This window comes from Labrus mixtus, chromosome 9 (assembly GCF_963584025.1).
Source record: "Labrus mixtus chromosome 9, fLabMix1.1, whole genome shotgun sequence".
NCBI lineage: Eukaryota > Metazoa > Chordata > Actinopteri > Labriformes > Labridae > Labrus > Labrus mixtus.
Window position 1 is genome coordinate 13,744,732 of NC_083620.1, and position 14,655 is coordinate 13,759,386.

Consider the following 14,655-nt stretch of genomic DNA (forward strand, 5'->3'; position numbering starts at 1 on the left):
TTTTGGATTAAACAGCATGGCACCATCTTTCTTTGAAAAGCAACTAGACTTCATACTGGGAAATGTGTGTGTTGTTCTTTTTCAAAGGGAATCTTAAAGTGAAGTAGATAACACTGACTGCACTGACCCTTTTTGTGGCCCTGGTTGATGGCTGTGGTTGCTGGATAAAAAAAAACAAAAGTTGTTTTGTCTTTGTTTGAATGTCACATGGTCGAATTTAAACTTACCAGTACGGCATGTCAATATATCAGGAAAGCCTCAAGTTTCTCAGAAAACCCATGCGAGAAAGGATGATGGTAGATAAAGTTACAATATGGCTGAGACAATTGAAATAGCAGATGTTGATCAGCTCTGCAACTTTTTCTACGTAAGAAGCATTTGGGGGAATTGCGTAGTGTACTATTTCCGTGTCACGTCACGTGGTACAATAGCACGTAGTTGCTACGTGGTAACCATGGACACATAATCCTGGAGCGACGAGCAACAGTTTGCTGTAGTTTCACTTCATGAATGAAGTTACCAAATGCTCTGAGAATAAAAACATCGGTGGCAAAACGGTAGGACACAAAGGTTTCTATAAATTCTCTTGCATGCTCAAGTCTAACCAGTTAGCTTACATGCTCAATTTTAATAGGCGGCGGTGTCAAAACGTTAGCTAGCTAGTTAGCTATGGTGAGAGTGCCCCTAACAGTCAACAGATTACACACATGCATCATTACAACATTTGTAAAAATTGTTGTGCAATATAAACAGCTTGGTAAACAACGATAACTGGCGGCAGGCACGGTGGCTTTATGAGCTAAAGTTTAGGGGCTAGCACAGTAGAAGCTATCAGTATAGCATCGATATCTGCACAGATGGTTCTCCTCTAGCTTCATTTCATAAACATTGATCTAACAAAACGTAAGGAAACTAGCACAAGGAGAAACGTGCATGCCAAAGTCTGATAGTCTATTCAACAAGAAATAATTAAACGGTAATTTCAAGTTGAGGAAAGATTATCTGGTTCATGTTTTGGTGTGAAAAGTTAAATTTAGTTTAACAGAGATTACAGAAGGCTTTCCCAACCATGGGGTAACTCACCCATGCCTCATGCGTCCAACATTAATTTCCAGCCTTGTTAATACACACTCACCTGGCTGTACATATCTTGCACTGAGAAAAATACAATCCTCAGTTGGTGCACAGATCTCGTCCTGGCTCTGCCTGTGTCCACAGTACTATGAAATCGCCTTAATGTGGTAAAAAAGCTGCATGTGTTTGGAATCCTGTTTTGTGGCGTCAAAGAGGGGTTATGAGCCAAAAAAAGGTCCACTGGGTTACAGGCTGATAGGGCCCCAGGTGGTACTAGTCATGGGTACCAGGTACAAACTGGGACTAATAGATCAGTAATTACTGGTTATTAGTCTGGTGTCAAGATGCCCACACCAAATTAAACAAGGGTGGTTTTAAAACAGATCATTTCATTAGTCCGAAACATTCAAATAACCTTGAGATTCGAAAGCAAAAGTTTTTAGATTTAACCGTTTCCCACATTAGCAACCATTAAGACACATTCTTCCTAAAGTGTGGTACTTTATAATGTTATATTGTGTATTCTACAGCTTTCATAGCGTCAACTCCTTTTGGCAAGATGCCCCACCACAGTTCAGATGATGCTCGCAAAAAGTTTCTCCTGACCACAACTGGAAACTTCTTCGGGATAGAGCCTTCGCCATCCCTGACTAACAGCACGCAGATCAATAACTTCTTGGACGATGGGAACGAATTTGTTCTGTCTGTGACCAGACAAGGCGATGACCTTTACTTTTCAGATAAGGTAAAGATATAATGTTAAACATCATTACATTGAATTGTTTTGGAGCTTCATCATCATTTGAAAGGATTTTCCTCAGGACCCAGCACGGTTGTTTTGTAATTTAGTTATATACAATTAATCCAACAAATGATGTAAAACATATAACCTTTTAAAAACATCACAGTATATGGAGACAGTACTAAAATGCTGAGTTACACAACAAAATAATCCCTGTTCACTGATTCTAAGTAGCCCATTCAAACAGTTTTTCAGTAACGGATCAATAACAAAGCGAGGCAAAATTTGTATCTCTATAAGTATTGTAACTTCAACCATTCTTACTTTTACAACCACTGACCATCGAACACTGAGGACCATAAAAAGTTTATTCTTTGTCTTGTGAAAATAATATATTCCTTCATCAGATTGAAGCATCTGGGGACAGCAGGGAAAAGGTGTTGGTGTTCTTTAAGCTGCATCCCACAGTGATCACAGAAGACAACCTTCACCAGAGCCTCCTTGTGTCATCTATGCTGGAGTCTCCTATTCACACCCTCTACCAGGCTGTGCGACAAGTCTTTTCACCTATACTACTGAAGGTGAGCCTCCCATGGTTTATTCAATTCCATGTGTTTTTTTTTTTTAAGACGTAGGTTTAAGTACGTATGTTTCCTCAGCCAAACTGGAATATTTAGAAAGTGTACACAAATTTAAAGATATACTGAAGCAATCTTGAAGCTTTCATTTAAAGCTTATTTGAAGTTAAAATTTGTCAAATTCAACTCAACTATTTAAATTTAAATAGATAAAACCTGAGATAATTAAGCATACATATTGAAACATCATGATGAAATATTCAACAATAAATCGAATATTGGATAAGGCAGGGGGCAAAACAAAAGTCATAAGTCAAATCATAAAAAAGTTTCCTTCTTTCACTTCTCAAGGACGAGCGTTGGAGTTCAGCATTTGACCCTAAGCTTGCAGGACTGCTGAGTGAGCTGGAGCTTGGTCTGGGCTCAGTGGTTCGCCATTCTGAAGCACAACCCTCTGCCAAGAAGGGCCGTACAGAAGAAGATGTCCTTGGTATGCATATTAAGATTTTTGCATGAATAAATACACAGGTTAGGGTTGAAGTATCCATGGAACAGTTAGAAATGGTCATTGATATTTTGAAACTGTTTGGATTTCTGGACATAACATTACCCATGACATTTGATAACACAGCTTGGCGGTACTTATAAAAGCTTTAGCATTATTGTTAATTATTTTGATGTAAGTAACTTTCCAGCTGTAAGATATTGTCCCTAATCATCTCAGCTCAAGTTCAGTAGAAGACGGCATTATAATTTCTGAACGACACCTAACTCTCTGGTTAAGATTGTCCCTGTGATAGCTAAACAGGATTTGCATTTAGTCATAAAGGTGATAGTCTATCAAACAACTTGAAGAAACTTCCAGTGGCTCCTGATAAGATATTTTATGATTATAACACAATGTCCTCATATTATTGTCACCATGCAGGAATCCTGACTCCCATTGATGAGTTCCAGTACTGGGTCGATCTCTCGGAGTCTGCTGAGAAGAACAGCGTGAGAGAAAGGGCCAAACATTTCACTGAGCAATTTAAACCCATACATAAGGTACATACGCTGTTATTTTTTTTTGTGCTTTTTGTGCCTTTAATGGAAAGACAGGAAAGTGGATAGAGCCGTAAACCAGGGAGAGGGAGAGGGAGAGGGGGAGAGAGAGAGAGGGAGAGAGAGAGAGAGAGAGAGAGGGAGAGGGAGAGGGAGAGAGAGAGAGAGAGAGCGAGAGAGAGAGACGCGGGAGGGGAGCCACAGACCGGACTCGAGCCCGGGCCGCCCGCCTCTGAGGACCACAGCCTCCACACATGGGGCACGTGCACTAACCACTGCGCCACCAGCGCCCCAACATACGCTGTTATGTGTCAGATTCAGCACAGCTTATGTTAACATGAAAATTGAAGTTGTAACTATTACTACCTTTACATGGTTGTTCATGCTCACTACTGAGATTTCATCCATAGCTTTTAACAGTACAATGCAATGATTCCACAGATAAGATGTAAGAAGAAAGGGATTGGTATACATGTCTTTATTACTTTTATTATTAAGTATTCCTAATGAGAGAAATCTAAACTTAACAGAAACACTGTTTCTCCATTTGTGTTTCCACCAGGAGTACGGCGGTCTTGATGGCTTGTCCATGTCTGATGTTGTGGATCTGGTGGAACAGAGCAGAGACTCTCTTGATGATGTTTGGCGGCAAACTGATTTCGAGCCTTATCCAGAAACACGCATGGTCCGACTCATGGATGTTATAGGTGAGCCTCTCTTAGACATGCTTACACCCACACCAGGAAAAAAGATACAGTGTGTGTCAAGAGTTTCACATCACAAAGACCATTAGTCCACTGTGGTTCCTCTTGAAATGTAAACATTTTGAGAAATGAAACCTGATTTATTTTCATAGGAACTCCTCAGTAAACAGAACTTACAGTAAACAGAAAATAGCATTCTGCTTTGTCGTTGAACAATAGAATAACTGTTTTTGTTCATGTGGCTTTATGTGTGTACATCTGCAGGAGATAATTATGCCATTTCTAAACATTTTCTCTTTGTCTGTGCATTAATGTACAAGGTGGAGTCCTGGGAAGATATGTGCAGAGGAAGCTGAGCAATCTTAAAATCTTTGAGGAGCCATTTGTATCCATGAGAGAAAAACTGAAAACAGGTGTTGCCATCTGTGAACAATGGGTGGTAGCCTGTGAGCATCTAACAGGACAGGTATGGAAGGAGTACAATGTGAGAACATTGTGAACAAAATGCTAAGAAAATCAACATATTTACCATTTCACTCATAATTAAACAGCTCACTAGATTGGCCTTCAAACATCAGATGCATATGGTCATCAGCATGAATGTAAACATTGAAAATACACTTAAAATTGCAATTTCTCACAGGTGTGGAAAAGACATGCTCCCCACTCATGGAAGGGAAACATGCACTGCCCACAAACTCTTCATTGTCTTGCAAAAAGATTGGATGAGGTAAGAAAGCCTTCTGGTCCATGATCAAGGAAACCCTTTTCCTAGAGTAGACATTATTTGATAGTGCTCATTTCTCCAGTATCCTTTTAGTTATGTATTTCTTTTTTCAATTTGTTTTTAAAAGAGCAAATGTGACATATATGTGATTCGGGCCTATGTGTGTGAGAAGCATGTCCCTATAAATAACAGAGTGTAAACCCAAATTTCCCTCAGGGATTAATAAAGGATATCAAAAAATATAAATGAGGAATACTTGAAACACAGAAAACATTTCATTGTCACAGCTTTTACATCGTGACCCTAAATTAGAGGAGTTAAGTCCTTGAATTTGGACACAGCTGTTGATAAAGTATCTCATCCAGGCAGCTGTTGTATGTATGTTATAGTTGGCAGCCAAGTATTTGTAACTTACTTGAACTAGCTAAGTTGACTTCTTCTGAACCAGTTCACAGACTTTTAACCACACTAACATACTTTAAACACAGATTCCTCTATCTTCTTTACATCAATTTGAATCATTTTCCTTGTTAACAGGATGTTTATGGTGTGAACTACCTCATTTTCTACCCCTGTAAGCATTTTCTATTGAAGGTTTGCCACAGGAAGCTTTATAGAAAATGTAAAAACCGAAAACAGTTAAAACACAGGACTTCAGATGGAAACACACTTTCTGTTTATGTCTACAAGGTGGTGACTCTGCGCATGGTACACGAGAAACTGCTGCGGCTGCTGCCAGGAGGGAAGCAGCAGGCTCTCATGTCAGAGCGTGTGTTTGAACCTTTCTCTGGACTCAACCCTCTACATTACAACCCCTACACTGAGGTTATTTAATGGAAACTGTGTGTGTTCTTTTTGTGTGTGTTTGCTTAATGTGGCTGCTAACAGGTTACTGTCCGTGCTGAGGGAACCACCAATAATGCTCACACTTACCAACATTTTAAATTGCATATTCTACACAATAGATGAAGGCAAGGATGTGAAATCTCTCTTCAAATCAGAGTGTGACGTTTGACGTTTTTTTTTTTGTAGCCTCTTTGGAGAGCAGCAGTGGCTCAGTTTGAGCGCCTAATGGCACCGTCAGAGCAGGAGGTCGCCGGCAGGCTAAAGAGCTACATTGCTGACGTGGGTGACAACCCACAACAGGTAGTGAAACACACTTTCTTGGTAAGAATTGCAAAACAGTCTGCTCTGTTGTGACCGCACTATACATGCCTATTTGTTTTTCTGCTGCTAGTTGTTGCAGGTGTTTCAAAAGCACAAAGAGTTGATCAGACGTCCCACCATCAGCAAAGAGCTGCAGTCAGAGAGAGAAACCTTACTGGCCCGGCTACTGGACTACAACAAAGGTATACAGTTCTATGTCAAAGCACTTAGAAAGTGCAAAGCAAGGTACATCTTTTTGTGTTTCAGGTGATATGACCTCTAAACTTTGAGGTCAATATGCAGGGGCTCAATACTATATGTATGCACCCAGTAATATATAAAAACACACACACAAATGTAGTTGCTATATTGATCTACTTTTTGTATGGAATATGCAGGTAATGGTGTCTGTTATGGTACAGAATGCAGCAAATATTTCTTTAGAGAGTTCTCTGATCAAACAGGTGTTTGTTACATTTGAAGTTTGTACACAGGTGCCTTTTCTGATGGTGCGGACTGTGCCAGACTTGAAGAACATTTGTCCCCACAATAGAAGTACATTTTAAGATACCCACCCTTCTAGGTTGTTTTGGAAATGCTTCACTTAAAATAGTAATAGTAAATGTCCTTCCATAGATAGGCTCTACTAAAACTCCATAATATATTCTCCTAAGCACTTACTGCTGACTCATAGTAAGGGACCTGATAGAAACTGTAGGGAATGGTTGATGTTAAACTGATGTGTAGGATGGACGGGAAAGTCAGTTGTACCACATGATGGATCCTGAACTTCATCCCTCTACATTTTAATTTTTTTTCTTTTCTCAGGGCTGAAGACTGACTTTAAGAGTCGTTGCCATGGAGACCCCGGAGAAAAGTCTGGGCCACTTATTGGCAGGAATCTTCCAGAGGTGGTCAACAAAATAGTCTGGGTTCGCCAGCTCATACACAAGGTAACTTAATGAGCATGTGTCATTGGGTCTCAGTGTGTTTATATGCACATAGACTTAGTTATCTTTAGTTTATTATAATGATTAAGAAAATAAGCCTTGATTAGACAATTAGACAGTGAATGATGAATTCAAAATAACATATGATAATACAAAAAAATATAATCTTAAATTACAAGTAATTCATTGTGGAATTAAATGATTTGTGCATACAGATTTTTTTATTTTTTTTTAATATTCCTGAGCTTGTAATGTTCCATTAGGTTGAGGACTCGGTTCGGCTAGCTGAGGCACTGCTTTCAGACCTGTCTGCTTTCAAAGGGTACCTGCATTTCTGTGATGACTTGCTGGAAGTTCTGAGGGCATATGAACAGGAACAGTTTGAGGACTGGTCCAGAGATATACTGTCCGGACTGGCTGACCCAAAGTCAGGGATCAGGTTGGAAACACTACTAATTTTTCAGAGGGACAAAGACTTTCAACATTATTGACACTGTAGCACTATGGTCAATATATAGCAATTTACAGGGAATTGGTTATCAATGTTAATGCATTTCTTTAATTTAAACTTTCCCATTTGTGAATGTTCTTTTAAATGTTCCACCTCATGTCATACGTTAGACAAGGATACTTAAGTTGAATCATGGGCTAGTTGGAGTGGATCTTACATTCTCTATGTCCTTTGTTTTAGCCTTCATGCCAGTAACCGTGTGATGGACCTGGACCATGTGGACGGCAGGCTGAAGATCCAGTATTCAGACAGGCTGGTCAGTCTGCTCAGGGAGGTCAGGCAGCTCTCTGCCCTGGGCTTTCCCATCCCAGCCAAGATACAACAGGCTGCTAATACTGCAGACAAATTCTACAGACAGGCCATTGTCCTAAAACAGGTGGGTTTGTTGGTCAAGAGACAAACACATTTTTCTTTCTTCATTAATTTATCACATAAATCCAATTTCAATTTATCTGAAGCTCATAAGATGACACATTGTTTCTGTGCTGTAGGTGGCCCATTTCTACAACACCATTGACCAGCAGATGATACCCTCTCAGAGACCTATGATGCTTGGTCTTGCCCTGGCCTTTGAACAGGTCATCAAGGTACAGAGCACAGATAGGAATGTTAATTTTCACTTGCTATGCCTTGCACATTAAAGGGTGTAACAAGGTTGTTATGGTTATTGAGACTTAAAAGTCTAGTATTGTACAATAGGATTCAGAAGATGGTGCTTGCCAATGCTTCTATTTTTTTTTGTGAGAATTAATCACACATGAAAAGATAAATGTTGATTCTTGTAATTTTACATTTTTTTTCTGTTCTCAGAAAAATAAATCATCTGTTCCCCTCCATAAATGTGTTCAACCCAGACACACATTTTATACAGACACTCACTTGTCACCTTCACAGAGTTCCTAGAGTTGTTTTTTATGATGATCTATTTCATGATTAAATAGTTCTGCTTTTCTTTTTTTAGAATCCTCGTTCTCTCTCAAAGGAAGCAGGTGGTAAACTGCAGATCACTTGGGACAACCCCAAAGAATTAGAGGCCTACATAACCAAACTGCAGTCTGCTGCTGAGAAACTCTCGACTGAAAACAGGAAGTTACGCAAATGGCACACAGACTTTATTGACAAGGTTGTAACAATGTTTTGACCTCAGTAGTTTTACTAAATGATTTAAAACCGAGTCAGTTTGCACTGATTGAAATGATTTGTTCTGTGTATATTCATTTGGAATCATAATCTAGGACAGTGTTTCTCAACTGGTCGAGCCTCAGGACCCACCAACTACTTGGACTACTACTACTACTACTATTCCTTCATGAAATATTGCAACCTAAATTTCTTATATTTTTCAATCAATTAGATTTATTTAAAGGAAAATTGAGCAGTTTGAACCGTAGATGGTACAAAGTATGATTGAAACTGAATGAAACAAACTTGTTAAAGAAAAGCTCTTCAGGCTTTTTACAGAATTTTTCTTCCAGACACACATTCGCGCCCTCCTGAAAATGGCTCCTCGACCCACTTTTGGGTCCCGACCCACCAGTTGAGAACCACTGATCTAGGATGAGTAATGTATGTCTTGTATTTTCTGGCCCATCTCTCAGGTGGTGACACTGATGAATGTGGACTTGCTGAGGCATCAGCAGCGCTGGAAGGATGGCCTTCAGGACCTCCGTACTGGCTTTGCCACTCTGGAGGCTCAGGTATTTGTTACAGTCAGAAGTCTGGGTCCCTGCTGTTGTCTTTCATGTAATTTCATAGCAACACAATATTACTGAATCAATTATTTCTATATTCATAACCATACATATTTGGACTATAAAGAAAGTTAAAAAGGAGCGTTATTGTAACTTGGATTGTCCAGGTGAATGAGGATGAATCATAACTAAGCTTTTGATTTGACTGGAATAGTTAAGCTATGACCACTGCATTGTACAACAGATCCTCGTTCTCCTTCTTAGAAAGTAAATACATGTGTGTTTGTGTCCAGGGCTTTAGGTCTGATGATATGCAGGCGTGGCGTCAGCACTGGAACCATCAGCTTTTCAAGGCCCTTGAACACCAGTATCAGACAGGACTGGAAGCTCTAAACAAGAACCTGCCTGAAATACACATAGACCTCACTTTCAAGTGATTACACACACACTCTTACAGTTGTCTTTATCCTTTTCATAACCTCTGTCTTGGCCTTCTTATTTTTTTTTCTCCTCCTCTCCCTTACACTCATAAATAGGAGAAATATTCATAAATATTTCTCCTACCTTTTACTAAAAGCAGCATCACTTTTTTCCCATCTAAATTTCACACTTGGCCACGCCATCATTTTGCCTGTCCATCTTTTCCCTTTCTTGTAAGTGTGTGTTGATTTAGGGAAAAACAGACTTTTGTCTTTTCACATCTCTCCTTCTTGTGAATAGGCAGGGCCGTTTGCAGTTCCGTCCTCCGTTTGAGGAGGTGCGAGCACGTTATTTCAAGGAAATGAAGCGGTTCATCTCGATCCCAAACCAGTTCAAAGGGGTCAGTGTGCAGGGGGAGGAGATGATCTTCAGCATCATGATCGACAGAAATGCCTCCGGGTTCCTCACTATCTTCAGCAAGGCCGACGACCTTTTTAGCCGCCTGCAAGCTGTACAACACAAGTTCAAGGTACCTGAACCAACAGATGAGTTTGACACTAAACATAACCAAGACATTCTTTACAAATATTTGTATGTTGTTAAATGAGGTTTTGAGAACACATGAGCATTCACCAATAATTGCTCAAAACTGTGAACGCTCGGGACTGTATTTCTTCTGTAAATGTTCAATGATGAAACAGAACAGCAATGAATGGCTGACAAACTTTTCATGTTAACAGTCTTGCTTATATTCTGTTAGCAGGTACAGCCTACACATTCCTTTCTATTTGGATACACTTCTAAAAGGCTAGAAAGATGACATTTACATTTCAGTCTAAGCAAACCTTGTTTCCTTTCAAGCTCACAACATACACTTGGCTCCTATCCAAATATAGATCTGCTGCTATGAGGTGTATTACTGTTGCATCTATTCAGACCTTAAAGGGGAATTCCCTGCGATGGTAGAAAGATTTAAAATAATATATCCACAAAATTACCAAATGAATGGATAAATGAAAATACATACTTATTAACAGCAGCTCTTCAACAGCCAACAAACCTCATACTGAAAGTGTATAGAGATATGACCTTTGACCAGTTAAGAATAGTTTTATAATAAACAAACAAGTGGAGATCAAACATCAAGGTGCACTCATCACATGTTGGAGCAGCATCAGTCTGTTAACAGAGACTACAGTCTGTAGTGTTGTTCACACCCTTCACTGGTAAACTGAGTTACATTAAAACAGAAGGTTGATTTAAGTTTCTGTTTTACGTCTCTCCACCTGTGTTTAAAGTTTCAAGTTTCTCTACCTGAGTTTAGAGTTGTATTATGTTGTGGAAAACAGAGACACTTCAACGTGTGCACACATTAGAAAAGCTCCGACAAGTACCCCTCAGCACCTGTATTTAACAGCAACAATTTCATCATCACACTCGTCACTCTTTAAATGATAATCAACACAACCCAGCAGCACACCAGAGCATAACAATAAAACATGTTCGTATCGGTTTATTTGGCCAAAACAGAACACAAACCAAACCAATGATCCCTCAACCTTGGCCAAATCGCAGACAGTAACACATAACCTGAGCTCATGTGGCTTGCACAAAAGGCCCGCTTCAGGCGTCCCTACATGACCTGACCACGATCTGACCTCTCGCTCTCTCACTCTTAAAAAAAATAAAAAAAATAAAAAACACTTAACCTTTAAATGCCTTAAGATTTAAATGCAAAATAAAATAATGTCAGTACAGATAACATGAAATATTACCCCACATTTATGAAGATTTTGATAGTGACAAAGGAGGTGCTGCATCCAATCAAATAGGTGCCCGTCCTGATGCTGGATGTAGTTCAGGCAGGATCCGGCACAAATGAAGCCCTGACTATACCAAATTCATTTATCCGATGAATTGACATGCTGTAGAAAGCATGCTTTTCTTTGACTCTACCGAGATTAGAATCTGGCCTCAGAGGTCAGACTTGAATATGAAGTAGAAGTAGAAGTAGAGTACAAGTTGTTCAACGGTTTCTTCTGGTTGTTCAAAATTTTCTGTACATAAGCCCTCTTATTGATCTTTTTATGATGACTAATTGCACCATGATGGGAACTCTTGACTGTTGTCTAACTCTGTTTGTTTGTGTTATTCTCTGTTTTTCTGTGTATAAATGTTCTTTGGTGGGACTTGTCTGTTGGACAGTAATGGTGCTGTGAAAAAGAATTTCCCCTCTGGGACAATAAAGTCTATGATCTATGTAATCTATAAATAGTCATTGACAAATGGTTTTTTTTTTTTAGACCTACTCAATGAAGTATGACATTGAGTAATTTATTTGCTGTTTTTTTGAAGGACTTTAACACAGATACGCTTGTTTGCTTCCCTATTAATAATCAACAGCTCATTATTATTGTCAGTAGTTTCCCCGTACTACCCTTCGCCAACGCAACACTTCTTTTTATCCTCTCTAGTTGACAAGTATGACTTGTTTTTTCACCCTTGACTGACTTAAAAATTAGGAAATGTGCTCTGTGACCAACCGCTGTGACCTTCTGTTTGTGTATGTTGTAGGAGTGGGTGGTGCTGGGCCAGGTTGATCTAGAGAACTTAGTGGAGAAGCATCTGAGCTCTGTTCAAGACTGGGAGAGAAACTTCAAGGCCCTGAAAGCCAGAGGGAAGGAGTCAGAACGTCTGCCCAGGTACAAATCACACAAGTTCAGTTCCAACGGGGAAATGACTAATGTTAATAAAACAACATTTGAACTAATGTCAGGCACTTATCCTGTGCTTCTGTCTGTGTCAGTCAGGAGAAGGTAGACTGTATCATAGTCAACTGTGAGCCGGTAAAAGCTGTCATTGATGACCTGATCCAGAGGCTGTTTGACATTCTGCTCTTATCACTCAGAAAGTCCATACAAGGTAAACACAGACAGCTCCATTGTCCCCATATTTTACTTTCGTTTTTTGTTTTCATTTATATGGCACAATTTCATCCTCTTTTGTTTTCATTTTCTGTTACATTATCTCTGAGTGTGTTTCCTTCTCTTTTGTGTTCAGGTCACACACAGGCTATAGACAGTTTCGTTTCAGAGTCAATGGCCACCTTGTCCAGTCGCCCAGAGAGCATGGAGGAGATTGGCACAGCCAGGGGCAAATATACCCGAATAGTGTCCCGCAAACCTGAAGTAAGGCAAACTATCAAGATGCTCAAGTACTGTGCAGATTCCCCGTTTGAAAAGATTGATTTGATCAACCTGAAAGATGACTGGATTCCACTCAACAACTTTTTCCCTTCAAGTGAATTTTCAGCAGCTAGTTTCTTTTGAAGAAAAGAAAGGGAAAAAAACATGTACACACGTGATTAATGCAAACAAGCAAACACACAGCTTTAAAGATTGAACATGAAACACACATTTAGCCTTATTACCAGAATTAACACTTCAATCTTTTCACATTAAATGGAATTCAATTGCTGCTTTAAATCTGTTAACCTGAACATTATTTTATGCATTAAAATAGATATACTATTATTATTTTTCACAGTTATGTTAATTATGCTTTTTAAGAAGATACAATACAGCAGGTAGACACATACAAAGTGTATACATACACAGACACAACCAAAGCACAACATTAATTAAAATAAGAGAAGAAGAAAGAAGAAGAAGAAAAAAAAGGGGGGGTATAATAAACAAAAGTGAGAAAGGAAAAGACATATTCATTTATCTCGGAAGGTAGTTTTCAAGAAATTAAATAAATTGTCCCCATTTTCTGAAGAAACTCTTTTGAACCAATGACATCTCGGTGCTTTTTCATGCTGTTGCAATACCGTGTTTAGCCTGAAGTGAGCGTAGGGTAACCATAATTTCTTTGGATCTGAAAGTCTCAGTTCAGCTGCGGGCAGTCAGGTACTTTAGCCTAGAGATAATGTCGGATATAATTTGTTCCCCAAAAAATGTAATCAAATATCCAATTATTGAACGGTATTTAAATGTATCACACCTACAATGTGCAAACCTAACTTAACTATTGCATTATTCCTTATTCTAGACTTCTTTCAAATCATCTAAAATACTTCAGTTTTTTTAAATTTATTTTCTCCTTGACAGCAAACTCCAGTTTGACTTGACACAAATACACCCCTAAACTCTAACGAGGTTATTTTAGAATGATACTCAATTATGTTTATCTATAGTTTCTACTACTTCTTCTTTCAGAATCAATTCGGTCATTTTCAGTTAATCTTTTTGATTATTTTTTACACAAGATGTAAAACAAAGTCTCTATTATTATGAACCATTGCTTGTTCTTTTTTTACATCTAAATCATAAAGTATTTGGGACAATAAAATGACATATGTATGCATGTTGAATGTCTTATTTCTGATGTTGGATGACAGCCATGTCTTGAAATTCTGTGTAGGATTGGCAAAATGTTTGACTGGACATGTAGATAAACTAACTAACATACATGTACGTGTATAGATCCTACCGGAGTTTCAGTATGCTGAGGAGAAGAACCGCTTGTTGCGAGCAGTAGCGGGGGCTGGCCTTGACTCGCTGTCTTCTCTGAGGGCCAAATGGGACAAACTGGAACTTGTCATGGAGAGCCATCAGCTCATGATTAAAGAACAGGTGAGACCTCACGACTTACAAACCAGATCAAGGTTTATTGTGTTGTAAAAACTTTGCTCTCAGATTTCTGTCTCTTACTATGTTCTTTGGCGCTCTCCTCCCCATTCCTCTTTTAGGTGGAGGTGATGCGAAGCATAGCCGCTGGTCGGACCAATGCCTACAGGGCAGAGCTGGAGCGCTTTAAAGCCCGCTGGGACCAGCTTAAACCAAAGGATGAGATGCTTGAGACCGGTGATCATGCTGCCCTTCTTGCATGTCTCCAGACCATCAAGGACAAGCAGCAAGAGTTCCAGGAGTTAGAGCTTGTGCACAATAAACTTCTGTACGTTCTTTTGAGTATTTTAAATTCATTGTGTGCGTTTAATTTTTTTCAGCTTTTTTCTTTAGAAAATCCTGTCCATAGATAAATGTTACTTCTGGAAGGCTGGCAG

General features: G+C 39.2%; 1 protein-coding gene across 1 annotated transcript in view; it reads left to right on the forward strand.

Annotated features, from left to right (window-relative positions):
* The first annotated feature begins 448 nt into the window (after positions 1–448).
* The window catches only part of dync2h1 (dynein cytoplasmic 2 heavy chain 1), a 143,070-nt gene continuing 128,863 nt past the window's right edge, over positions 449–14,655 (forward strand). Inside the window, exons 1-24 of the mRNA XM_061046384.1 lie at positions 449–557; positions 1,605–1,819; positions 2,224–2,397; positions 2,746–2,884; positions 3,323–3,441; positions 4,001–4,145; positions 4,463–4,608; positions 4,786–4,872; positions 5,560–5,694; positions 5,902–6,015; positions 6,107–6,218; positions 6,844–6,968; positions 7,229–7,404; positions 7,657–7,852; positions 7,968–8,063; positions 8,438–8,599; positions 9,075–9,173; positions 9,461–9,600; positions 9,888–10,116; positions 12,162–12,289; positions 12,394–12,509; positions 12,648–12,775; positions 14,075–14,224; positions 14,341–14,546. Of these exons, the coding sequence (XP_060902367.1) occupies positions 1,634–1,819; positions 2,224–2,397; positions 2,746–2,884; positions 3,323–3,441; positions 4,001–4,145; positions 4,463–4,608; positions 4,786–4,872; positions 5,560–5,694; positions 5,902–6,015; positions 6,107–6,218; positions 6,844–6,968; positions 7,229–7,404; positions 7,657–7,852; positions 7,968–8,063; positions 8,438–8,599; positions 9,075–9,173; positions 9,461–9,600; positions 9,888–10,116; positions 12,162–12,289; positions 12,394–12,509; positions 12,648–12,775; positions 14,075–14,224; positions 14,341–14,546 (3,308 nt within the window). The 5' untranslated portion in view covers positions 449–557; positions 1,605–1,633. The remainder of the gene's footprint in view (positions 558–1,604; positions 1,820–2,223; positions 2,398–2,745; positions 2,885–3,322; positions 3,442–4,000; positions 4,146–4,462; positions 4,609–4,785; positions 4,873–5,559; positions 5,695–5,901; positions 6,016–6,106; positions 6,219–6,843; positions 6,969–7,228; positions 7,405–7,656; positions 7,853–7,967; positions 8,064–8,437; positions 8,600–9,074; positions 9,174–9,460; positions 9,601–9,887; positions 10,117–12,161; positions 12,290–12,393; positions 12,510–12,647; positions 12,776–14,074; positions 14,225–14,340; positions 14,547–14,655) is intronic.